The sequence below is a fragment of the Mytilus galloprovincialis genome, chromosome 2, assembly GCF_965363235.1.
Source record: "Mytilus galloprovincialis chromosome 2, xbMytGall1.hap1.1, whole genome shotgun sequence".
Classification (NCBI taxonomy): domain Eukaryota; kingdom Metazoa; phylum Mollusca; class Bivalvia; order Mytilida; family Mytilidae; genus Mytilus; species Mytilus galloprovincialis.
The window spans coordinates 110,856,958-110,882,619 of NC_134839.1; the positions used below are offsets into that span (position 1 = coordinate 110,856,958).

General features: G+C 32.1%; 1 protein-coding gene across 3 annotated transcripts in view; it reads right to left on the minus strand.

Moving 5' to 3' along the window:
- Positions 1-1,635: 1,635 nt before the first annotated feature.
- LOC143065370 (tRNA-dihydrouridine(47) synthase [NAD(P)(+)]-like) overlaps positions 1,636-25,662 on the minus strand; it is a 37,626-nt gene continuing 13,599 nt past the window's right edge. Inside the window, exons 1-13 of one of the 3 annotated variants that reach the window (XM_076238902.1) lie at positions 24,629-24,723; positions 19,874-19,944; positions 17,180-17,271; positions 15,701-16,380; positions 15,343-15,384; positions 14,782-14,934; positions 13,780-13,896; positions 11,224-11,400; positions 10,348-10,444; positions 9,812-9,890; positions 7,350-7,538; positions 4,329-4,457; positions 1,636-1,758 (exon numbers count right to left, since the gene is read on the minus strand). In XM_076238902.1, the coding sequence (XP_076095017.1) occupies positions 1,686-1,758; positions 4,329-4,457; positions 7,350-7,538; positions 9,812-9,890; positions 10,348-10,444; positions 11,224-11,400; positions 13,780-13,896; positions 14,782-14,934; positions 15,343-15,384; positions 15,701-16,380; positions 17,180-17,271; positions 19,874-19,944 (1,899 nt within the window). In that variant the 5' untranslated portion in view covers positions 24,629-24,723 and the 3' untranslated portion in view covers positions 1,636-1,685. Of the gene's footprint in view, positions 1,759-4,328; positions 4,458-7,349; positions 7,539-9,811; positions 9,891-10,347; positions 10,445-11,223; positions 11,401-13,779; positions 13,897-14,781; positions 14,935-15,342; positions 15,385-15,700; positions 16,381-17,179; positions 17,272-19,873; positions 19,945-24,588; positions 24,724-25,662 lie in introns of those variants that run through there. The other 2 variants (XM_076238901.1, XM_076238903.1) reach the window with 2 other exon arrangements.

The following is a 25,662-nucleotide window of genomic DNA, read 5'->3' on the forward strand; positions in this document are numbered from 1 at the left end:
TCATGAACATGCTTCCATAACATTCTCCTGATGACTCGAGCTCTTATAAAAGCTACTTAATTTCATGTCACGAACAAGCTTCCATAACATTCTCCCTATGGCTCTTATCAAAGCTGCTTAATATCATGTCACGAACAAGCTTCCATAACATTCTCTCTATGACTCTTATGAAAGCTGCTTAATTTCATGTGACGAACAAGCTTCCATACCATTCATGCTGCTTAATTTCATGTCACGAACAAGCTTCCATAACATTCTCCCAATGACTCTTAAAAATTCTGTTTAATTACATGATATGATTGTATTTTTCACAGAAATATGTTTAAAATGTTGAAATGTTTTAACCAGCTGCATTTGTTTCCACCTGTCCTATATTGCAGCTGTTACCAAATAGTTTGTTTCTATGTTTATTGTTGTTTGTTTTTGTTGCACTTCAGTGTTTCTGTAGTTCCTTTTTTTCCTCGGTTTTAGTTTGTTACCCAGATAAGTTTTCTCTCAATCAATTTTTGACTTTTGAATAGTGGTATACTACTGTTGCCTTTATTTAAATTAGGAACCTGTTGATGAGTGGTTGTCATTTGTTGATGTGGTACATAAGTGGTTTTGTTTCTGATTATTTGCATAGATTAGATCATTGGTTTTCCTGTTTGAATTGATTTACACTGGTCACTGTGTGGTCCTTTATAGCTTGCTGTTTGGTGTGATCCAAGTCTCTGCACTGAAGGCCATACTTTAATCTGGTGCAAGAAAATTGGTACCGTTAATTTTATTACTACCACTGGGTCTATGCCTCTGCTGGTGGACTATTAGTCCCCGAGGGTATCACCAGCCCAGTAGCCAGTACTTAGGTACTGGCATGAAAATACGGATTGTTTGTGTTATTAAAATTTGCTGTTACAAAATGATAGAAATTATTATAAATTAAGGAATGTATCTCTCTCATGCAAAGCTCTGATTCCTTTCACGGATTTGGCTATACTTTTTGGACCTTTTGGATTATAGCTCTTCATCTTTTATATAAGCTTTGGATTTCAAATATTTTGACTACGAGCATCACTGAAGAGACATGGATTGTCGAAATGTGCATCTGGTGCAAGAAAATTGGTACCGTTAATTTTATTGACATATAATGGTTTACTTTTACAACTTGTGACGTGGATGGAGAGTTTTCTCATTGGCACTCATGAACATCACATTTTCTTATTCCTATAGAATAGTCTTTTATGTTAAATGTCAAAACTGCATTATTTATAATGTAATAGGTTTTTAGGTTTATATTACCTCAACTCTAAAATGGCATTTTATTAAATTGTCTATCATAGCACTCTCTAGTACATATGTAGTAGTATCAATGCAGTAGTATTAAAGTTTGGTTATTTATGCAATATTGAGAAATTTGAAAACTGAATAGGATCAAAGTACTGATGTAGCTTTAATTTATCTGTTTCCCCTAAGAACCACACGCATTTGGTATTGTAAACATGCATTCAAATGACCTCCAAATGGTACAATTTGATTGGATGAGGATGAAAAGTCAGTTAAGACTTGTGTTAAGGACAGAGCGTTAGCTTTAAACACTATACTCATAATAAAAAAAATCCTGGTGTATGCAAATAAAGTTACTCAAATGCAAAAACAAATTTACATTTTATTTTAAAAAAAAGTTTTGCATTTGTTTGTCCATATCACATGTATGCATTGGCTTTGTGTTTTGGTAAAAAATTAAATCCATCTGGAACTGGTCCTAGCAACATCTCACTAAAAAAAAAACATGTTTAATTACATTACATATAAAACATGTAAAAAAACATCCCTTTAAAAATATATTAATATTTATATTATAAATTATTCGTACTAACACAAAACAAAAATCCAATCTGACATTGTTGCTCCCATCAATCCTCAGTTTTGCAGTGTCCATTATTTTGTGTTTTTAAATAGTTTTCTCAGTCATTTAATTTAAGCTGCTTTTTTCATATATGTGTCTCATTGTTCAATAAGTCAAACCACAGTGAGTCAAACATTGTACTACAATAAAAAGAAATGTTATAACACTCATAATCAAACGGTAAAGATTGCTTCAAGTATGGGAAGTATAATCAGTGATTTTGCTAGCGCTCGTCACTTTCGTATTTTACGAAAGGGTTTTCTCATTGACGAAAGTATTTCAAATCAATTTCGCCACTTTAATTTTCAAAGTGTAAAAAAATTTCGCAATAAAAACTATAAATCTACCTGTGTTTCATGTTTTCGACAAGTTTATGACCTCCAGGTAATTAACATTTTCAACAGGTGTTACAAGTTGTGATTACAACTAATCCACTTATCGCCATCGGATGGGTCACTAATCCGTTAATTATTAATAAACCCCATAATTGAATGACCATCATAATTATTTCACCAGGAAGATCAGTCACTCGGCATTTCAACAACCAGGAGTATAGTTTCGTCATTTAATAAAAAATGTAACAACCCGGACAGTTCGTATTTGAATTTCAATATTTCTCAAACGATCACAATTTGAATGTCGTTTGTCGTAGATTCGTCATTCGAAAGCATTTTCGTCATATTTGATTTAAATTTTCATCAAAAACTTTCGGCAATTTCAATTTAGAATAAGGAACTTTAATGTGTTTATTCAAAACTTGCACGAGTTAAACAGGTGCTTCCTGTATTGTGATCTACGCATGCGTGAAAGTATTCCTTTGACTATTTATATACATTAAAAACGTAAAATACGCAATCATTTAGAATCAATTAAATGAAAGAGACAAATATATATCTCTTACTAAAGGAATTTAAATCGAAAAATGATAATTTTCTGATGAATCCGGACTCATTTTGAATTTATTATCCACGTGTCACTTCCCGTTTTTGTTTCATTTTAAAACCGAAAGTAGTAAATGTGATCTATTGTTGATTTGTTTACAACCTCCTTTCAGTCATTATAATAGTTCCACAAAGGATTTTACACATTTCCAACTTGATAGAAATGATTTCCAAATATCGATTTAGACCTTTTATAAGGATTTTGATTATGAAGTGAAATAATCAGTGCAAGTTAATTTCTGCTGTGATTCCTTGTTTAAAAAAAAAAGAATCCATCTTTTGTTGATCAGGAATGACCCCTGGAACAAACTGAAGAGAAATTGTGAACTAAATTTCTGGATTCCATTTCAGAATCTTTCATAATAATGACCAATACAGTCAAATCATACAATAACTGCCAATCATGCTGGTGCCTCAATCCCTTAAAATCTGACAAAGTCAAAAGATGAAGCTAGTAATATACATCATTGGTCCCTTGCTTTTACACAAAATAAGGTTGATTTTAATAGCGTGCAAAAGTGACTAAAGCCCTCAAAATCCTAGCTTAAACCCTGAGTATAATTAAATATTACATTGGTTGTAGTTGATTTAATAGCTATTCTAGACCAAGGAAGATAACTCAAATTTTTAAAGATGATGTAAACAATGACATAATTTTATTTTTTAGAACAGATATTAGATTCCTGCACCTTTCAAAAGTTATGTAATTTCTTTACAAGTGAAACATGATTTTGTGCCTTGAATATCTGAGCATATATTACATCGATAAATTTCTGAAAAATGATCATGGATAGGATGTATAGAATGTGTGATGAATGCACTATATTTTGTGTATCAAAGTGTAGTGATAGGCCTTCGAACATTAATAGATATCAATTCAGTCCCATAAGGTTTTATTGCATTTCATGCAATCTTTACCTAAAACTAGTCTAATCAAAATCTGAATACAGATATATTTATCAGATATTAGAATGCAAATTACTTCCCATTAATAACCTCACAATAATTCCTGAATTAACAGTATTACTTTATCCTGATATCGCAAGTGACAGTGGACAATTTCTGTATATATAATAATAGAATATTATAAAGAGCTGTGCAATGAGTGCATTATACATCCCTCACATTTTCTAAGAAAAAAGTTCCATTACTCCTTAATTTCACATCAGAAATTTACCCAAAAGCTAAAAGCAACTTATTTTATTAGATATAAACCAGTCCCCAAAGTCTCATGAAAAGTGTTCAAAGCATTTAAGAGTAATTCTTTTTATGAACAAAATCCATAACTCGGAAATGTAAAATTCAAAATTTATAAAAATGGAATTGGAGATTAAGTCAATAGATATAAATAATTTCCCCAACTTTTCATGAAAATTGGATAAAGTGTTTTTGAGTGATTGTCCAACATATTGACGACAAACAGACAGAACAACAATGGTATACCATAATAAGTCCCATAAAAGGGTGTATAAAAACAGGTAAATAAATATTAAGAATACCTGATCTTGAGCCAATCTCCACAATTTGGACTAGACAGTAATGTTTCAAGGTCATTTCGACCTATATATTTTGGTGGTCTCTGGTTTATTTTCTGTGGAACACTTTCAAGCACTCCAACGGGAATATATCTAATGTTAAAAAAATAATCACCCTACTTTAATCAATTAAATGTAGCAAATATGAAATTGTCAAATCTATACATTATCCAAACTTTACGTCTGATTTAACATTTTGGAATAACACAATGATGATTTTTTTTCATAATTATGTTAATACATTTTATATACATGTATTTTGTAAGCGGATGCAGTTTCAAATAAAGCTAATTTTTAAACATAAAGGATTTTTAGGTCTTTCCACCTTTCCGTGGAAAGACCTATTGATTTTGTTCTGATTATAATTTTTTTTTTTTATCTTCCGCCTAATTTTTTTCTTGCGTAATATTGACGTTTCAAAAGATGTCGCTTAGATATTTGGAAAATGATATCGTAAAGTGTATGCGCTTTTAAAACTGACAACTGCGTAACCAAATACTTTACGTTGTAAGAGTTATCTCCCCAAACACTGTTTTTCTTGTGGCCACTACTCCTTCGCAACCATAAAAGATTACGACAAATTTATTTTACCAAATTGCTCGTTACATCTTCAGGATTTGGAGTTTAATTTTGACCGAAGCTATCCGGAGACTCCATATGAGAGTTATTTCCCCTTAGGCCAAAATAAATAAATAGTGTGTTTCCTATTTCACCCTGAAAAAAATTAGGTAGGGTAGGTAGGTAAAACATTTTATTTTATGAAAACTTTTTATTTTTTTCTATCGATGACAGCAGAAAAAGTTTCCAATTGAAATAACTGGATGTGCCTGCATGTTTCTTTGATATTTAAATCTACAGCTTTTTTAATTTTCTGTTTTAGTTCTGTGTAAGAAATATGAAAATAAAATTTAATGCAAATTTCATGCATTTCGTGGGTCTTTATAGAAATATGTTCTTGTTGATTAATTATCTTAAAGCAAAAATGGTAGTGCAAAATCTGGCATGGTATCAATATGTTTGGCCTCGTTGAACCTAACAATGTAAATGGCACACAGGGTATACACGTGGGAACAGATTCCTACCCATCTTTTTAAGTAGTAAAAACACTGCAAATTGATGCCAAGCAGCGGTTTAATATGATTTTTCGAGGGGTAATACTCTTGCAACCTCTTTTTATAGATGTGTTTTGATGTTTAACAGAATTTAATCTCAAGATTTTGAGAAGAGTGAAATCTATGGAAAAAATTGTAGATTAATAGGACATGATTTTTTTCCCTTCTCTAGTATAAACTGTTGTGGGACCAGCCAGAGAAATATTAAAGAATAAAAGTGGACATGGTGCCGGGGCAGATTCATTTATAAATGAACATGAATCATACACCATGTCTGCCTACTGGGGAAAGCTTTCTATTTCTCGTTACACATTGTCTGCCCCCTTGCCGTCATTAACTCAAACAGTCAAATGCTCAAAAGTATTAACATCCGTTTATGTTGCGTCCTGAGAACAATTTTTTACAACATTTGTAAGAACATTTTTTACAACAAAAGCTGGATTGACTTTAGCAGTATATTGATCTCATTTTACTCTTTAATAAATATTTGTCAATTTAATAACCGGCAGAATCAGATACAGTCTGTCCATCCTGAAACGATTCTGACTGTTGGTCGTCTTGTACCTGTGCAAAGAAGTTGAGCAAAATGCGCCATCTTCGTATTTTTTTCGTCTATAGGTCCATCATGGTGTTCTTCAAAAAGATTCATCATATCGTAATTATCCGGAATTAATATCGTTATATTTTGTAACCATGTGATCACATTACGCATATTTGACAGCTAATACGCAGCACGTTTGTCGGAAAAGCCATGCTTGTTTATTTAAAATCTTGGTTCTTGAAACGCTTTACTTTTTTCCATATTGGTCATTGCTATCAAACATTTTGAAGATCTGTAGTTTTCTAAATGAAAAGTCGGATCCGGACAGACCGAAAAATCCGGATTTTTAATAAAAAAATTTTTATTTTTGTCAATAAAATGTTTAGGGTCGGCATCAAAAACGGAGGTAGGGTCGGGAAACCGGAAACACACTATTAATTTATTTTGGCCTTATGTATATGATATAAGTGATTTGCATTTCTAACTGGTAAACCATAGGTGATAGAGACCTAGGGTCTTTTGATTTGAGATCCTTGATCCAAAAAAATGAAAATTAGGTCAAGGTCAAAGGTCAAGGTCACATTCTAAATTTTTATTTTGGCTTATTTTTACTAGTTTTCAAAACCTTATAACATATCAACATCTTATTGTCACTAAATTGTTAGTTGTGACATGCCGTTACTTATAAATTTTGGTTGAAAGGGTGCGTAAACAATAAGTAGGAGTTTTCGCCCATCTTATATTTAGAATTATGCGTAAAGTGATATAACTCATTTACCATACATAATAAAGACCTAGGGTCATTTGATTTGAGATCCTTGGTTTATGACCTTGAAATTGAGGTCAAGGTCATAGGTAATTTGCACGTTCTAGATTTTGACCTTTGCTTTAAATTCATATTCATACATCATAAAGGCATAGGAAATAACATTTAATACTGATTTTTAATATTTTGATAACAAAATAGATATTGACTGGTGTAAAGACCTTCAATTGTTCTCTGAACAATTGGTTTTTAATTTATTTTTGAATTTGTTACATTTAAAGACAAATTTTTATCAATAGTCAATGTTCAATCTATAACCATATCACAACAAAGGTGAAACTTTGTATCTATTTCCTAAATATGATCACATTGCTGTATCCTCAAGAGACATCTACTTTTCTCTTTTTACATATGAAGTGCAAAATATTTAACCTAAAAATACATCCAGAAATAAAAAAATAGTTTTTTGACATTCTATAAACTATATTTTATTCATCTTTTAAATGATTCTGTTGGTTTAGTATTGTCTAATTATAATTTAATAAGTCTAAATTATAATTTTGTACCTGTAAAGAAATGACAGCCATTCCAACAAGAATCTACGAGTGGTTTCCACACCCTGTTGGTCAGATCCCCAGTGCTCTAATCCATTATTGACAAAACTTTTAATCATGTCAAATCTTTCATTAGATGATATATCCCAATGTCTCTGTTCTTTTATTTCTGTAAATATCCATGGCTTAATAAGGGCTCCCCTGAAAAAGAGTAGGCAAAATCAGTATCTAAATATCCATGGCTTAATAAGGGCTCCCCTGAAACAGTAATAAGCAAAATCAGATAGTTACTTATTACCATCAAAATTATAAATAACCACAAGAAGAATTTTTTTTTTAATGATTTATAAGAATCAAAGAGCAGATTGCTCTGAGGGATACGATTGCCATTGTTTTCATTGACACATGTATACATGTAGCTGGATAATATTATTTTCAAAACTAATTCAACTTCTTCTTGTTGTCTTGTCTCCGTATAAGCATCCTTTATAAGGATCACCACCATGAGTTATGTCGTATAAAGGAAGCATTTGGAGCCTGTATCGGTACAGATTAATGTGAGCATTTACCTATCCAATTCCCCAGCCAGGCTGTGACGGGTCTTTATTACCAGAAAGTTAACCTTCCCCAAACATAATACAATATAACAAAATAAAACATACGAACTCACACACTCACCTGATTCGTTCAGTCCTCAAAGTATAAAAAGTGTATTTTTTCTATGTATCAAATATCCTTTTTTTAAATATCTCTGTGTTTTAAATGACTGATGCCCCACATATATAATACGTAATCTAAATAGTTACAAAATAGCCAATCCCGGATAAAAGTATGTGAACAAATTTATACTTAGGTCTATTGTGTTTTAGTTTTGTACTATCAATTCTTAGTTTACTTTCCTCAGCAGTCATTGAGACTCAAAGTGAGAGAAGGTATTTAACTTCGTATCTTACATGTATCACCTATTTTCCTACGTTAATTCTAGGAGGAACCCCATTCCTAACTCTTTAAATATTTAATTTCCTTTGGGTCAGTGATCATGACTTCTTTCCGTACACATTCATCGGTTTAAATAGCGATCGTTTTTAATATGTGGACGAAGTCCCCAATAACAGTAGAAAATTCAATAAAAAAAAAAATTGGGGAAAATTTCCCGAATTTTTCATTGTACTAATGAACTCAAAATCGTTCAATTTTTTTTTTGTCATGTTTTGAAATCCCGGACATGCGCAGAAATGATTCAATGTACTTTCTTTTTCCGGTCTCGTTTGTATGAAACTTTGAGTAAAATATATATTTATCAGTCTAGTATAAAATAGGAAGGAACGCGCAATACCAATTTCATTTTTAATAATTCCTTGATATGAAAAAACGTTACCTGATGATAGCGTTTCTTTGTTTACATTGCATATGACGTCATAATTTAAATAACGTCACAACTAAAATCCCTAACAACAGAACCAAAATCGGAAACGTTACGGTATTTCCGTTTCTTTTTTTTTAACAAATATTTAAGTTACAAAAAAATAATTCATACAGACTTCGTCCCCATTTACAGGTAATGCCTGCCTCATATTATAATACGACGTTATCGACAAAACAAGTTTATTTTTCTGAACATGTTGTTTTGATTAGAATTCACGTAAGTTACTTCCGGAAGGGAGACAACTCGAAACGATAATATGGAAGACTTCATTTCGCCTGAAGGGGTGTTGTAGTTCCTTTTACGATTTTGACTTCATTTATTTTAATTTAAATGATGCATATGATTTAAAATTATGCAACAACAATAACCCTCATTAGCAGACATACATAGAAAGGATCCCATGAGTTATAAATTAATCAACTGAGTGGGGAATCCAGAGCAACCATTCAATCTAATACCCCTTGAAGTCAAGAAAACTATACGCATGCGCATAATTACCTAAACAAACCCTGAAGCAAGAACGTACATTAATTAAACGACCTAGATGGTTCTCTATTTCTTTATGGAAGTACATTATCAAATATCAGTTTCATAACAGTGACATATAAGAAAAACTCCACTTCACTTCTTATATGACAGAAATAAATTTATCGGAATTCAGCGAACTCTCATTTTTATCCCAACTGGGGAATTCCCAGTGACGTGTTTCTAAATTTATAAAAACACTAAATATAAATACTGCCTAATTTTGATTTTCCGTGTTGTTAAAAATACGCATATAAGTCAAGGGAAATATCAAACATGAATATTATGAAAAGAACATTATAGGAAAGTTGTTTAAGTTCAATCCATTTGTTTGTTTTTACCTTTTAAACCAAGACAATCATAAGAATCAGAGATGTTCCTTAGTGTTTAGAATAAAACGGTTGACGTGAGGGCATGACACCCTGAGCCAATCCCATAAATCTACAGATTGCTTGAAAGCAATCGTATCCCAAAAAACAATAAGCCCACGACATAACTAAAATAAAACTAATATTTTACTAACCTGGCAATCATACAACCTTTGACCTCTGTTTCATTTATATGACAATCTAAGTCTTCATAGGACAGAATATCACCATTACCTGTAAAAACAGAATCAAATACGGTTTCAATTATAGATAAACTAGTCATTTCTTTTTTGGTTTATACTAGATTAAACGAAAGACCAGACCAACAATGCTAACAAAAACAGAACCAATTCCTCTCCATGATTGTGCAAATAGCAATGTTTTTCACTGTCTTAAAGTATTAAATCCAAAACCATATGTAATCTGATATGTCAACTAGAAAATGAGAAGATCGTCAAAATAATTTGCTGTGACACTTGCTTTAAAGAACAATTATCAACCTATATAGATATAGGAAGATGTGGTATGACTGCCAATGAAACAACTCTCCATCAAAATAACAATTGATAAAAGTAAACCATTATAGGTCAAGGTACAGCCTTCAACACGGAGCCTTGGCTCACACATATGCATAAATATAAGTTGGTTTACAGGATTGTGTTATCAAACTAAATCAAGTTATATTCCTTACCAAAGACAGGCATCGGTTTGGCTAACTCTGCACACTGGTCTATATAATCCCAGTCCGCTGATTTGGTGTATCTTTGTTCTCGTGATCTTCCATGTATCTAATGTAAGTATAGAAGGCACTGTTAACTTTATCTCAGGTTTGAGTTATGTACTGAGCTAACACTTCAATTCAGTTATAAATATACAGAAAAGAAGTGTATATTTATCATATTTTATCCAGATTGTTCATCAAAAATCTCTATTTCATCTAAGGGCTATTACAGAAAAAATATAAAGGGGGAGGTCAAGAAGTTCAAGGTGTGTAGTTGAATATGCAATAAAAAATGTAATTTTTTGGGTGATGGCATACAAAAAGTGCCTTAAAATTGCCAATATTGTATATTCCTGGAATAGCCCTGAATGTATCTATGCAAATATTTTGTAGTATACTTTACTACAAATTCTAATATGACTGCTTCTTTAGCTTTATGAATAAACCCATGCTCTAAATCCAATAAAATTTGTTTGCACATGCATATATTGACTACTGCAGAATAATGAATTTTATCAAATTGTCATGCATTTAATATATTTCATTAATTTAAAACACTTCCAAACTCTTAAATGATGCACATGTTGTTACTAATTCATTTGTTATAAACGTAATGTGTTGCATTTGGAAATTGACATATTTGACTTAGATACGACAACTGTTCATGCTGGCAGTTCAAACTCCTCCCTCTGAAAAATCACATTAAGGAGGTTCAAAGAGCCTACACTTTAGCTTTTATTTAACTAATTCAAGAAAAGGCTATTTGCTTTCAAACTGAATAAATATAATTTAAAAATATCATCAAAGTAAAACTTATCAAATGATTTAATTTCTGATTATACTTACTGTTACCATGGAAACACCCCAGTCCCGAAGTTTAGGAACAAGATGATGGGCGATGCTCTTGTTGTCCATAATTCCTGTTCTCATCTTTACAGTGAGTGGTATGTCTAACACAGATTTCATACTTCTAATAATCTGTTCAAATTTATTTGTCTTTCCCATCAATGCACAACCTTCTCCCTGTAAAATCATACATAAATTCTTACATTGATACCAGTGGATTTTTGGATTTATCCAATTGAAATAGTTAAATTATCAATTTTAAAGTTCGAGCCCTGGTAAGCACTTTAAAATTTATAATCTTTAAACTATCGAGATTGGATAAATTAGATAATTCACAAGTAACTATATAAGAATCTGTTTCTCTAATGATAAAAAAAATAATTTTCAATTTTCTTTAAATGAAAAAAACCTTAAAAATCCACATTCAACAAAGTTGTCAATTTCATTAACACCTGATAGCATATTTTAATTCATCCAAGGTGCTGTTAAAGGTTATGACCCTTAAATTCATCCAATCATCTTCTGAGATCACTGGCAACCACACATTGATTAAATTTTTGTAAACAATGGGTTCGGAAAGGGGTAAATTCCCATAGTGTTAGAGAAATAGAATTATACAATGTCCTGTCTGATTAATCATGTTAATCAAAAGAATATTCACTGAAAAAAGACAAGACTAAAAATCTAAATCTTCTCTAAGAGTTGTCTGACATTGATCTAAAGGCAGTATTAGTATCTTAATAAAAAACAAAAGTACATCTATTATATTCAGTGCAATGCAACAATCATATCATGTGAAATATGTGTAATGAAATCCATAAACTAAAGTTTAAAATATCTATGGACACATTTTTTGGGGGGTTCTGCCATTTCAATAAATTTGTTACGAAAAAAAACCATAAAAACGATCAAAAGAATATTGGTATATCTGATCGAATGAAAACATTACCTTTTTATAAAGTAGATCTATAGGACATCTACAATTGAGGTCAGATCAAATGAAGACATTACCTTTTTATAAAGTAGATCTATAGGTCATCCACAATTGAGGTCAGATCAAATGAAGACATTACCTTTTTATAAAGTAGATCTATAGGACATCCACAATTGAGGTCAGATCAAATGAAGACATTACCTTTTTATAAAGTAGATCTATAGGTCATCCACAATTGAGGTCAGATCAAATGAAGACATTACCTTTTTATAAAGTAGATCTATAGGTCATCCACAATTGAGATCAAATGAAGACATTACCTTTTGATAAAGTAGATCTATAGGACATCCACAATTGAGGTCAGATCAAATGAAGACATTACCTTTTAATAAAGTAGATCTATAGGTCATCCACAATTGAGGTCAGATCAAATGAAGACATTACCTTTTTATAAAGTAGATCTATAGGTCATCCACAATTGAGGTCAGATCAAATGAAGACATTACCTTTTTATAAAGTAGATCTATAGGACATCCACAATTGAGGTCAGATCAAACGAAGACATTACCTTTTTATAAAGTAGATCTATAGGTCATCCACAATTGAGGTCAGATCAAATGAAGACATTACCTTTTTATAAAGTAGATCTATAGGTCATCCACAATTGAGGTCAGATCAAATGAAGACATTACCTTTTTATAAAGTAGATGTATAGGACATCTACAATTGAGGTCAGATCAAATGAAGACATTACCTTTTAATAAAGTAGATCTATAGGTCATCCACAATTGAGGTCAGATCAAATGAAGACATTACCTTTTTATAAAGTAGATGTATAGGACATCTACAATTGAGGTCAGATCAAATGAAGACATTACCTTTTAATAAAGTAGATCTATAGGTCATCCACAATTGAGGTCAGATCAAATGAAGACATTACCTTTTAATAAAGTAGATCTATAGGTCATCCACAATTGAGGTCAGATCAAATGAAGACATTACCTTTTTATAAAGTAGATCTATAGGTCATCCACAATTGAGGTCAGATCAAATGAAGACATTACCTTTTTATAAAGTAGATGTATAGGACATCTACAATTGAGGTCAGATCAAATGAAGACATTACCTTTTAATAAAGTAGATCTATAGGTCATCCACAATTGAGGTCAGATCAAATGAAGACATTACCTTTTTATAAAGTAGATCTATAGGTCATCCACAATTGAGGTCAGATCAAATGAAGACATTACCTTTTTATAAAGTAGATGTATAGGACATCTACAATTGAGGTCAGATCAAATGAAGACATTACCTTTTAATAAAGTAGATCTATAGGTCATCCACAATTGAGGTCAGATCAAATGAAGACATTACCTTTTTATAAAGTAGATGTATAGGACATCTACAATTGAGGTCAGATCAAATGAAGACATTACCTTTTAATAAAGTAGATCTATAGGTCATCCACAATTGAGGTCAGATCAAATGAAGACATTACCTTTTTATAAAGTAGATCTATAGGTCATCCACAATTGAGGTCAGATCAAATGAAGACATTACCTTTTTATAAAGTAGATCTATAGGACATCCACAATTGAGGTCAGATCAAATGAAGACATTACCTTTTTATAAAGTAGATCTATAGGACAACCACAATTGAGGTCTACAAAGTCTGCCTCAAGTTGGTCATTGATTAGTTGTGAACATCTAGTTAATGTATCAGACCATCCTCCACAAATCTATAAAGAGATATTTCAAATAATAATAAACCGCCGTATTTTATTGTTTCAATTTATTTTGATTCTGGATAAATACATTTTCTTTGTAACATTTTTATCATTTGAGATCAATTGAGGGAAATCTGAAGACAAATCATAGTATATTTGAATGATTAAATGTTACAGTAAACAAAATGTGAAAAAAATTGTGTAAATCTATATTTAGACTTTTTTTGAGTAACGCATAGATATAATAAATGATTAGGGACAAAATATAAGAATGAATATTTGCCACTGAGATTTTCCCAAGAAATGTTTGGACCTAGTGTTTAGCAAATGACTACATGATTGGTACTTAGTTGTTTTGTTCTTGTTTGTTTGTGTTTTGTGTTGATCTGATGAGTACAGTCCTTTTTCCAGATTATTACATTTGTTCTAATGTAGTGCGGTTACACTATTACCCAGATTAAAAAAAAGAATGACAAACATGTTTCTTTATGTGTTTGTCTCAAGTCGGGAGCATGTAATTCAGTAGTTCTTCCATAATTGTTTCTATAGTCTTTTGATTTTTATGTATAGATGTTTTTGACATTTGTTATGTTGAAATTGGGGCCTTCAATAGATAACTACACTGTATGAGGTTTGCTCCTTGTTGAAGGTCCTAAAGTGACTAATATGACAAAATTAAAAAACAAATTAAACACAAAAAGCAATAGAATAAGAATAGGTCTATAGATCTTCAGTCTTTTCAAATGCAAGAATAATTAATTACCATGGAATACTATCAGTCTACCAATCACACATTCATCCTTATATCATTTATATCAACAGACATATCTTTTATAAGTAAGGGCCACTCTGACATTTTGTACCCCAATATATTGATTGCTATAAATAGAGGTTTACCTGAATACCAAACAGATCTTCTGACTTATGTCTTTTGAGTAAAGCCCATTCTGACATTTGACCTTGTAGTATATTGGTTGCCATGGCCATTTCACTACAAGTTATATCTGCACCATATGTCTTACAAACTCTTCTGAATGGAAGGTTTCCCACCTTAAATTAACATTAGTATAAGTTGATGATCAACATTAAGACAAGACCCATGTTATAATTATAGATTATCATTGATCATCTCAAAGAGATTGCTTTTCTCGCTTGAGTTGGTACAACAAAACTTCTTTATACAATTCAATAACAGCCAGGAGCATAATTTGAAAATATTCATGTAAGCAGTCTTTTTTACAAAGTGTCAGGGATCTGGATTGAGAATATATGATGAATTGAATAAACAGATTAAGTACACACTTATCCCCAACAGCCCATCCAACATCATCATACTATAAAATGGCAAAAAAGATGAACAAAAGATATATTTATCTCTGTATATTTTAGATCATTGATGATATCTTTTTGTCTAATTAGACAACACATGATCTATTCTAGATATATATGTATACTTACTGTGGTGAGTGGAGCTAGGTATAATTTGTTGGAAAAATCTATCTGTAATCAAATAATGAAGAAAATCAAACAATCAAATTGAATGTTTTGTTTAAGACCTGCATGCATAGAATTATTTTACTATAGTATCTTCTGTATTTGTAATTAAAGTTAATTTTGTATGCTGTTCACTTTTAAACTGACAAAAATAAATGTGTGGAAGTATTTCTGAATTTGCAATTTAGACTTGTCAATAAGTCTTTCAAATTTACTATTACATCTTGTAGTATAAAATGCAAAGTTACTAATCTGTAAAACGTTCAAAAAGAATTTTGTATATATATTGTTGTATGTAAATCTACTGAAGTAGTATACATACCAGTTTCTTTTCCTGACTCCTTAACTTGATTGGTCCTCCTTCAGTATCACAGGTAGTTGGTAAATGTTCAGATGAATTAGATCCATTATTTACTGAAGGCTGAGAGGGATTTAAACTGTCACCTTCTTTATCAGTCCCAGGTGTGGATACCTTGTCAATGTTCGGCGTTACTCCCCTTTTCCTTTCTTGTGCTGCTACTCTTTCCTGACACCATCGTTTTATCTGCCTTTCTGAATCATTAGCCTTTGAAAAGTCATACTTTTTCTTCCACAGTTTAACTTGTAAATCTTTTTCTAACACGTTCACTGTAGTTTTTTCAGTTGACATCTTTTCATACAAATCAATATTTATCTTGTTTTTGAGTTCTTCTGATATATGCATTTTACCAAAACGACAAGCAAGTCCATAGTGACATTTACCAAATGTTATAAAGTTATGACATTCTGGTACTATATCTGGTGGCTTCTTATCCAGGAATTCCTTTACATTGTGATTAAACTTGCATTTGTCTCCAAAGTTACACACCCTTTCATGTAAAACAGATGGACATAATTTCTCTCCCGCTTCCACCCTGTTGTTGACAGGTCGGTGTTTGTTTCTTCCTTTTAATTTAATCTTTTTAGGTTGAGAAGCATTGTCATCATCTTTCTTACTATCTTCAGTGGTATCCACATTCTTCCCTTTAATAAATCATATAATTAGGCCAGAATTCTATAAAACTTGACAATGTTTTCCTGCAGGATTTTTTTAAATTTCCTAAATACTTTTCAACTCTTCAGTTATTCACTAATAATGTATTTATTGTAACATTTTTCACAATGACCATCATTTATTTTGATTTTTGGAATACAACAAACAAAATCTGTTGAAATTCTTTGTTTTTTCCTTAAAATATCATGAATATACTTATTGTTTATCGTTTTCTGAATTTAATAAAATGGTTGCTGTTTTATTTATATCCGTATTAGGGACTTTAAAGTTATACCAGATTAATCTCCAGATGATCTAATGCATCTGGTAATAAGATAAAGAATATCCAACTCTTTCTTACTTAACAAAGCAGTATATCAGTTGTTTACACCGTCAAGATCAGTAGACCAAAAGATCAGCGTCACTAATTTGATACCTTTACTGCAGAGACACAGATAGTAGTGATACCTTCTCAAAGAATGCTCACAATCAAGAGAATTATTGAAAAAAAGCTCAATTGGTGAAATTATATTATGCCACCATATACCTTAAATAATGAAAATGTTACTGTCACTAAGCAGGTCATCCAAAACACCTGCATACAGATATGTACATGTAGCATGTGTGATTTTTCTATCTTTAATTTGTTTCAAATAAACCAATATTTATATAAAAAATCATTGAATATAAGTTATTGTGTCAGCCGCCTAGCACCTTAATCAAATACATTGTTGTCATATTTATATTGTCTGTGTGTTTTAGTTTGATCAATGTATATAATCTCTTTACTTTTCAGTGATTCTGATTCTTTCAGTTTGGCCTTTGTTTCTGCAGATAAATATTCTACTGACACTTCTGGCTTGTAATCTTGTACTATATATCTAAAATAAGATAAACATATCAAATTAATTTCATAGAACTACAATCGTTTTTAATGAAGTGTACACATACTTGCCAAGTGACATGATATTCGTGTGTAATACACGCTTTTTCAAGGATTTATACGCGTGGATTTTGTCACATGGCGTGTACACGCTTTTCACCATTTTACACACGATTTCATGGGCCATGGGATAAAAATATCGCAGAACTGTTGGATCAGCTCTCATAGTACCAGCTATCTTCTGATGAACTTCCCAGTTTTTACTAGTCAATAGGAATGGAAGCAATGGCAGAGATAATAGATGACATTTTACATTGCCAAAAAAAAAAAAACATTATGACATACTTCCAAAGCTTGATAAAGCTAATTGAGTTGAGCCAATTTGAAATATCAATTCTTACTGAGAGAGGGTACTTTCAATTATAAAGAAATTCACACTGAATTCTGATCAGAACTTGACAATGTTACATTTGTATTGTGTGCTGTTACAATGTATCAAATAAATTTAACTAAACTTGAAACTGGCAGTTGTTTTCAATATGTGCCTATATATAGCTAGATGTCTTGCTTTAAAAGCAACATAACAGACAACTGTAGGATACAATAAAAGTTTACAGAAGAATATATATGGTTCTTTTATAATAACACTTTTGTATAATGTGAAATAATGAACATTACCACATTCATATTTAAAAGTCTGCATCTACGTCACGCGTTTTCACACGCTTTTTGACATGTCATGTTATGTCATGACATGATTTCCTATTGTCAGAGGTTGGCAAGTATGAGTGTACATTGTCTAAAGGAGTAGGTCCATTAAGACTCCTTTATGGCCCCAAAATATAGCAGTTTTACAAAATTGTTAAAATGTAAACTCTTAGTTATTTATTGGACAGTAGAATGCTTCTGCTACATAAATATGGACTGTTTTGACATTACAATGCACATATATCAGGTACTAGCACGATGAAGTCATGCTAAATTACTGAAATCTTCACAATTCTAGTATTTTTGTTAAATTTTAGACGGTTTTCGTGTAAAACGAAAGTGGCCGCATTTGTGTTCATCCTTAATATTGAAATGTAAGTTGTATTTTATGATAATACATAACATATTTAAAGATTGATGAACACAGATGCGGCAACTTTCATTTTTGACAAAAACCATCTGAAAATTGACATTTTTTGGCATAATTGGTTGATTTTTCATATTTGAGCTTGAATCGGATTGTTTTTAATGACTAAATCAGTTAAAATCTTTCACATAAGCTAATTGATTCAAATGAAATAAGACACTTAAGTGTTTAAAAAGTGGTCAAAATCTTTGTCAGATGAACCTGAAACTTGAGGCCAAAATCGGTCCTTACCAGACCTACTCCTTTGATTAGTTTAAACATATTTTATTGTTCAAAAATGACAAATGGATTAGACTTGAGTTTTACAACTTAGTAATGTCTGATCCTAAACTTGATTGTTTCATGTTTGCCTAATACAGTCCTTTAAAATCGGTTCTATCTGATTAGAGTAACTGTCATGTATGTTGTGAATTAGTAACTGTCATGTATGTTGTGAATTAGTAACTGTCATGTATGTTGTGAATTAGTAACTGTCATGTATGTTGTGAATTAGTAACAGTTCCTGTTTGATTTACTGTCGATTCATTTATTTTCGTGGGTATCAATTTTCGTGGATTGAGGAAAACCTTCATTTTCGCTGATATCTGATTTCAAGGTTTAGCCAATCTATGCATACAACGCCTATATAAAATTTGCAATTTGTTGAACATTTCAATTCGTGGTTCACATGTACCAAGGAGACCCATGAAAATTGGTATCCCACACATAACAGTGAATTCACATTATCTAACTGTGATGTTACAGAACCTGTCTGATGTAACTGTCATGTTGGATGTAACAGTTCCTGTTTGATTTAAGTACTGTTCTTGTCTGATTTAAATTAGTCCCTTTCCTGACTAATATGACTGTCATGTTTAATGGTGTTGAATAACTGTTATTTTTGATTTAAATAGTCCCTTTCCTGACTAATATGAATGTCATGTTTAATGGTGTTGAATAACTGTTATGTCTGATTTAAATTAGTCCCTTTCCTGACTAATATGACTGTCATGTTTGATGATGTTGAGTTACTGTTATGTCTGAAGTAACTTTGTCATTTTCCTGACTAATATGACTGTCATGTTAAATGGTATTGAGTTACTGAGGTAACTTAGTGTTCATGTTTAAACTGTTCAAATACTGTTTAGCTTGTGTCAGCGTTCTCCCCCAGGGCCTTTTAGCATCATGGTAACGTGATGCTATCTAAATTGGTTTTCCTATACAGATTATGTTATGGATGTGATGATATTATTTTTAGAAACAAGATGGTATTTCAATTCTCTCTATTTACCAGGATGCTAAATGAAATATCTGAGGAGAACACTGGCTTGTTTTAAATGTTTAATTTCTTGTGAACTTCAGTTCCAATCTGTGAAATAGTGCTGTAATTTGAGTATCTATCATTTTATTACACTCCTACTTTAACAAGGGACTTACAGCTGTTATTCGTGAATTGACAGTACAATTAATGATATATGTGACCTACTGTTCTTTTATGGGTGCAACTCCAGCCCCATGATATTTCTTTGATCGAGTTTCTTCTGTTGTGGCAGCCATCTAAAAAATACAATGACTTGATGAAATAAAACAAAGTGACTTGATGGTTGAAAATACAATGACTGTATGATACAAAATACAATGACTGTATGATACAAAATACAATGACTTGATGATATAAAATACAATGACTTGATGAGTTGGTCTCATTGGGGTCAAAGCGTGACGCGGGATTGGTGATTTTTTGTAAGCGTGACAAGTGAAAGTCAAATTATTGTGCCGTGAAAAAGGGAAATGAAGATGAAATTACAAAATACTAAGAATTGCTTACATACATAGTGTAAGCGGGATACGGGAATCTGACAAAACAGTAAGCGGGATCCGGGATCAGAACCCCCAATGAGACCCCTTGATGATAGAGCTGAGCCTTGAAAGATTCAGTACTTGGGGTGGAGATGGTAGAGTTGGGCAAGGGGTTCCACTCTCTGATTGTTCTAGGATGAAAGACTTCTTCTGTACAGTTGTTTTACATGATGGTATTTGAAGTGCCTTTTCGTTGTTATTTCTGGAAGGGCGTTCATTGGATATCAGCTTACTGGATGTATCAATTTTGACAAAGTTGTTCTGTAGCTTTTACATTATTTTGGCAGCTATTTTTCATTAGTTCTTATAGGGTAGACCATTTAAGATTTTCAAGCATGCTACTAACAGATGAGGTGTTGTGATATCTGTTAGTTCAGAGTTGATATGGTCCACTCAGTCAAACAGGTTTAATCAACTAGCCTATTGCTTAGGCCAAATAAAAATATATGTGTGATTCCAGTAACCCTACCGTCCCTACTTTTTTGGCTTAAAAATAGGCTACCCTAAAGATTTTATTGTTATTTTTCATTAAGCACTGTTAAAGTCAGAATGTTGCTCCCATAGACTCAATGTAAAAAAAAAAAAAACATAAACTAAAATCAAACAGCTGAAAGATCTGAGTAAAAATGACACCACTGTCTCTAAAATTGGGATATTTTTTTATGAAAGTCTTGATTTTCACATACCGTAATTAGTTTAACAATGCAACATGTCTCGTAAGCATATAATTGATATTCGTATATGTGTGTGTGTGAAGTGAAGATGACAACTTGCAGTTTTTTTTAAAGACAAATGAATAGGTCAAGACTACCTGAATTGTACAAATAAATACCGTAGAAAGGCTTGTATATTTCTCACTGTAAAATTGAGAATGAAAATGGGGAATGTGCCAAAGAGACAACAACCCGACCATAGAAAAAAACAACAGCAGAAGGTCACCAACAGGTCTTCAATGGAGCGAGAAATTCCCGCACCCGGAGGCATCCTTCAGCTGGCCCCTAAACAAATATATACTAGTTCAGTGATAATGAACGGCATTCTAATTTCCAAATTGTACACAAGAAACTAAAATTAAAATAATACAAGACTAACAAAGGCCAGAGGCTCCTGACTTGGGACAGGCGCAAAAATGCGGCGGGGTTAAACATGTTTGTACATAGTCCGAACCCCCTTCTCCCCACAAAATTTTAGGTAAATAATCTTTTTGCTACTGTTATCAAAGGTCTAAATTAAACTCAGGTAATTTCAAAGAATTCTAGTCAAACCGGCACCTGGTTAAATTGGCACCCGGTATAGTCAAATAGGCACCTGGTTAAATCGACACCTGATATAGTCAATTTGTCACCCATGTTAAATATATATTTTTAACAGTATTTTAAGCAAAAGGAGTAAAAATAAGAAAGGGGTTACCAGAATTTTGTTCAGTATTTAAGCAAAAAAGTTAAATACCTAAGAAAGGGATTGTCCAAAAAAATTAACTTTCACATTTTTGGGGGTTCATGTACATTTTGTATATATTTATTTTTCTCAACTACATGTGTATTTTTAATCATATATATGAGGTATTAAATATTCTTTATGCATTTTTTAACCAGTTGCAGATTTTACAGTCCCTGATTGTTGGTTTAATGCTGTATAAACTTTCCTGAAAAAATTTGCTAATTATTTGGCATGAAAGTTTGATTTATTGAAAAGGACTCATAGTTTTCCATTTTATTTTTCTAATTGTCTCATTGTTAAAACAACAGCTTGTGTAAGGTAGTGTTGGATAATCGGTTGAAATTACCAACCGATTATCTATCACAATCGTTTGACAGCAACCAACCGACTATCGGTTATAATCGCATCAGAATACTTTGCCCTTTTTTTAAATGAAATCATGCATTTTAGCCTCATTGGTCATGTCTAATGTGCATATTCCATTTCATTGCAGAGTTTTATATGTTAATATTTGATCTTCTGTTTCCTTTTCATATTTTATTTAGCAATTATTAAAATGAATTAATTAGAATCCAGATTCAGATTGAACATACTTTATCTCATAATTACAACATTAATTACCAAGAGTGACACTAACTTTTCTAAATTTCAATGGTGTAACCCACATTATAATTTCAATAACTTAGCAGTATAAACATTTGAATGTTTCACATTAAGAAAAGATATATATAAAGTATTTTACTTTAAGACATTTAAGATTAACAGAAAAAATAAAACAATGCATTTGCATTGAAATATATACAGTAAACAAAGAGGATCCAGCCAATGTCTGTTAATTCGTGTAGAATGCTTTTTTTTCACTTTTATGATCATCATTTTTCTGTCAATTGTGTCATTCGAGCGTCTGAACTTATAAATGCAAAAATGCGGAATTATTACATAGTTGAACCGTATCCGAACCGTGATTCTAATGTATTTCAATGGCGGACAAATTTCAGAAAATTTACAAAAATAAACGACGTTTGACAAGCAATTTGGGAAGGAATATGACGCTTTTGACGCTACTAATGGATAAAACATTAATAAAAGGCAATTCGCGACACACTCTAATGAAGTAAAGAAATTATTTTGTCTAAAATCTGAAGGATTTCATGTACGCTCTCAAGTAACAAGTATCCGGTATTGAGAGAGTATTTCATGCAAAGTTATTTATTTTAAAGATCAATCTGTATATATATAGTCAATACTTTTGTCACGTTTTTTGTCACGTTTTAAAGGGGAAAAAATTGTTTTGTCTTTAATTATAAGATGTTTGACATTGTTATTGTCATCGACTGATATTTTTCGTTCTCAGAGTTTTCGTTGCAATTTGTTTGACTGAGCAAATAAAATTCAAACCGCAAACGGACCGGAAGTTGATACGCAAAAAGTCCGGAAACTATAGCGACAATCGATTGAACAAAATCCCAATCGATTATCAACATCGTGAGGCCCAACCAACTGATTTCCGACTTATTCCGATCATCGGAACAACACTAGTGTAAGGGCTTCGTTGTTTACCTTTATACACAAGTCAACAGCAAATTAACTATGTACTTGGTAAAAGTAATTACTCAATTGAAAAGAAAATATTATAACAAATATTATTGGATGCCGATTTGACTAGATGCCGATTTAACCAGGTGCCGATTTGACTTGTACATTCCAAATCCTTTGCGATCATTTGCGGTATTTTCTTGAGAAAATTGTCTCATTGTCTCATTGTTAAAACAACAGCTTGTGTAAGGGCTTCGTTGTTTACCTTTATACACAACAGCAAATTAACTATGTACTTGGTAAAAGTAATTAATCAATTGAAAAGAAAATATTATAACAAATATTATTGGATGCTGATTTGACTAGATGCCGATTTAACCAGGTGCCGATTTGACTTGTACATTTCAAATCCTTTGCGATCGTTTGCGGTATTTTCTTGAGAAAACCTGTTTTCCATCATAAAACAGAAGTAGAAACTGCTTAAAAATGATTCTAGAACGCTTCATGATTGTTACAATTAGTTGAATTCACTTAAAAAACAATTTCCCTCATGCAAAGCTCTGTTTTGGCCAATGGTATCGGAACAATGCCGCTGAAGCGTCATTTTCCAAAAAATCCCTACCTACTAGACCTACCCTAACTTTTTTTTCAGATGTAACTGGAACCACACATACTTTTTTATTTGGCCTTACAGACACTTAATGTCATGAATGAATATATACGTTGATAGTGGATCTTCCCATTGATATGGGGACGAAGTCCCCAATTACGGTAGAAAAATCAATAAAAAAAAAAAAAAAAAATCGGGAAAATTTTCCCGAATTTTTCATTCTACTAATGAACTCTAAATCGTTAACTTTTTTTCAGATCTACTTCCTGTTCCGGTCTTATTTGCATGAGACTTAGAATAAAATGTATATTTATCAACATATCAACAAATATAGGAAAGAGTTCAACACCCAATCATTTTTAATAATTGTTTGATATGAAAAAAACGTTACCTGATAACAGCGTTTCTTTGTTTACATTGAATATGACGTCATAACTTAAATAACGTCACAACTAAATCCCTAACAGAACCAATATCGGAAACGTTACGGTATTTCCGTTTCTTTTATCAACATGTTTGGATAGAAAAAAAAATTAATACAGACTTCGTCCCCATTCACAGGTAATGCCTGCCTCATATTAGAAACAAGTGCTTGTGATTGTGTATGGGCTCTTAAAAATATATTTGTAGATCTTCCCATGGATAGTAAAAAGTGCCTGTGGTTCTGCTGAAGCTAGATCTTCCCATACTCTTACTGTCATGACCGTTGGTTAAGATCACAATTTGTTCTTAATCAATTTAACGTTTTGAATTACCTCGATATACGTTAAAAAATAGAGATTTGTATCTATTTACAAAGTATTTAAAAACAGATCAAGCTTTCACAATAATGCAAGCATGGATTTTTCGGTCTTAATCAATCTTTTCACAGCACACTTCCGGTGTTTATTAGAAAATTCGACCCTAAAATAAGACAATTCGGTCCAAATATGTCGGCATTTGAAGACAATTCGGACTGATCATGATGATAAATGTAATGATTGGTGCGACACTTACAGGGGCGGATGCAGGAATTTTCGAAAGGGAGGGGAGGGGGGGTGCTAACCCAGGGCAAAGGGGGTGCAGGGGGGGGGGGGGGTGCAAAACATATGTCCCGATACAAATGCATTGATCGGCAAAAATAAAGGGGGGTGCGCACCCCCGGAACCCCCCCCCCCCCCTGATCCGCCACTGACTTACATGCGATGCATAAACCTTTGATATTGTTCCGTCTTTTAGATACATGTTATAACCTGATATTATCACCCTGAACATACTGTTTTCATATAACATAATATTTTTTACACTGATACCTGAATTATATCATGATGATCATCGTGCATATCTTTTTTTCGAGGGCAGAATTTTCACACAAACCAAATGTGTTGAACCAGGAGGATCAGTGATTACACTAGTCAAATACATATAATACATATATATGTATCTGCACTACTGAGTCTAGTGATTTTCTATCAGGAATGATTGCACTAGTTCTTCTTCTTTAAGTTTTCCAGTTTTCCTTCTGAATAGAGATGATAAATATCTGGTGCTTACGTGGCCTATTTATTTAAAACTAGTTAATATTTTAGTTATATACAAAACGGTGCAGAGAACAGATGTAGTGATTAAAACTATGTACAGGCGATGAAGCTATTTAAATGATAGTGGAGAGAACAGCATATGTAAAGAGGGACGAAAGATACCAAAGGGACAGTCAAACTCATAAATCGAAAATAAACTTACAACGCCATGGCCATAATGAAAAAGACAAACAGACAACAATAGCACACAACATAGGAAACTAAAGAATAGGCAACACGAACTCCATAAAAAAACTAGGGGTGATCTCA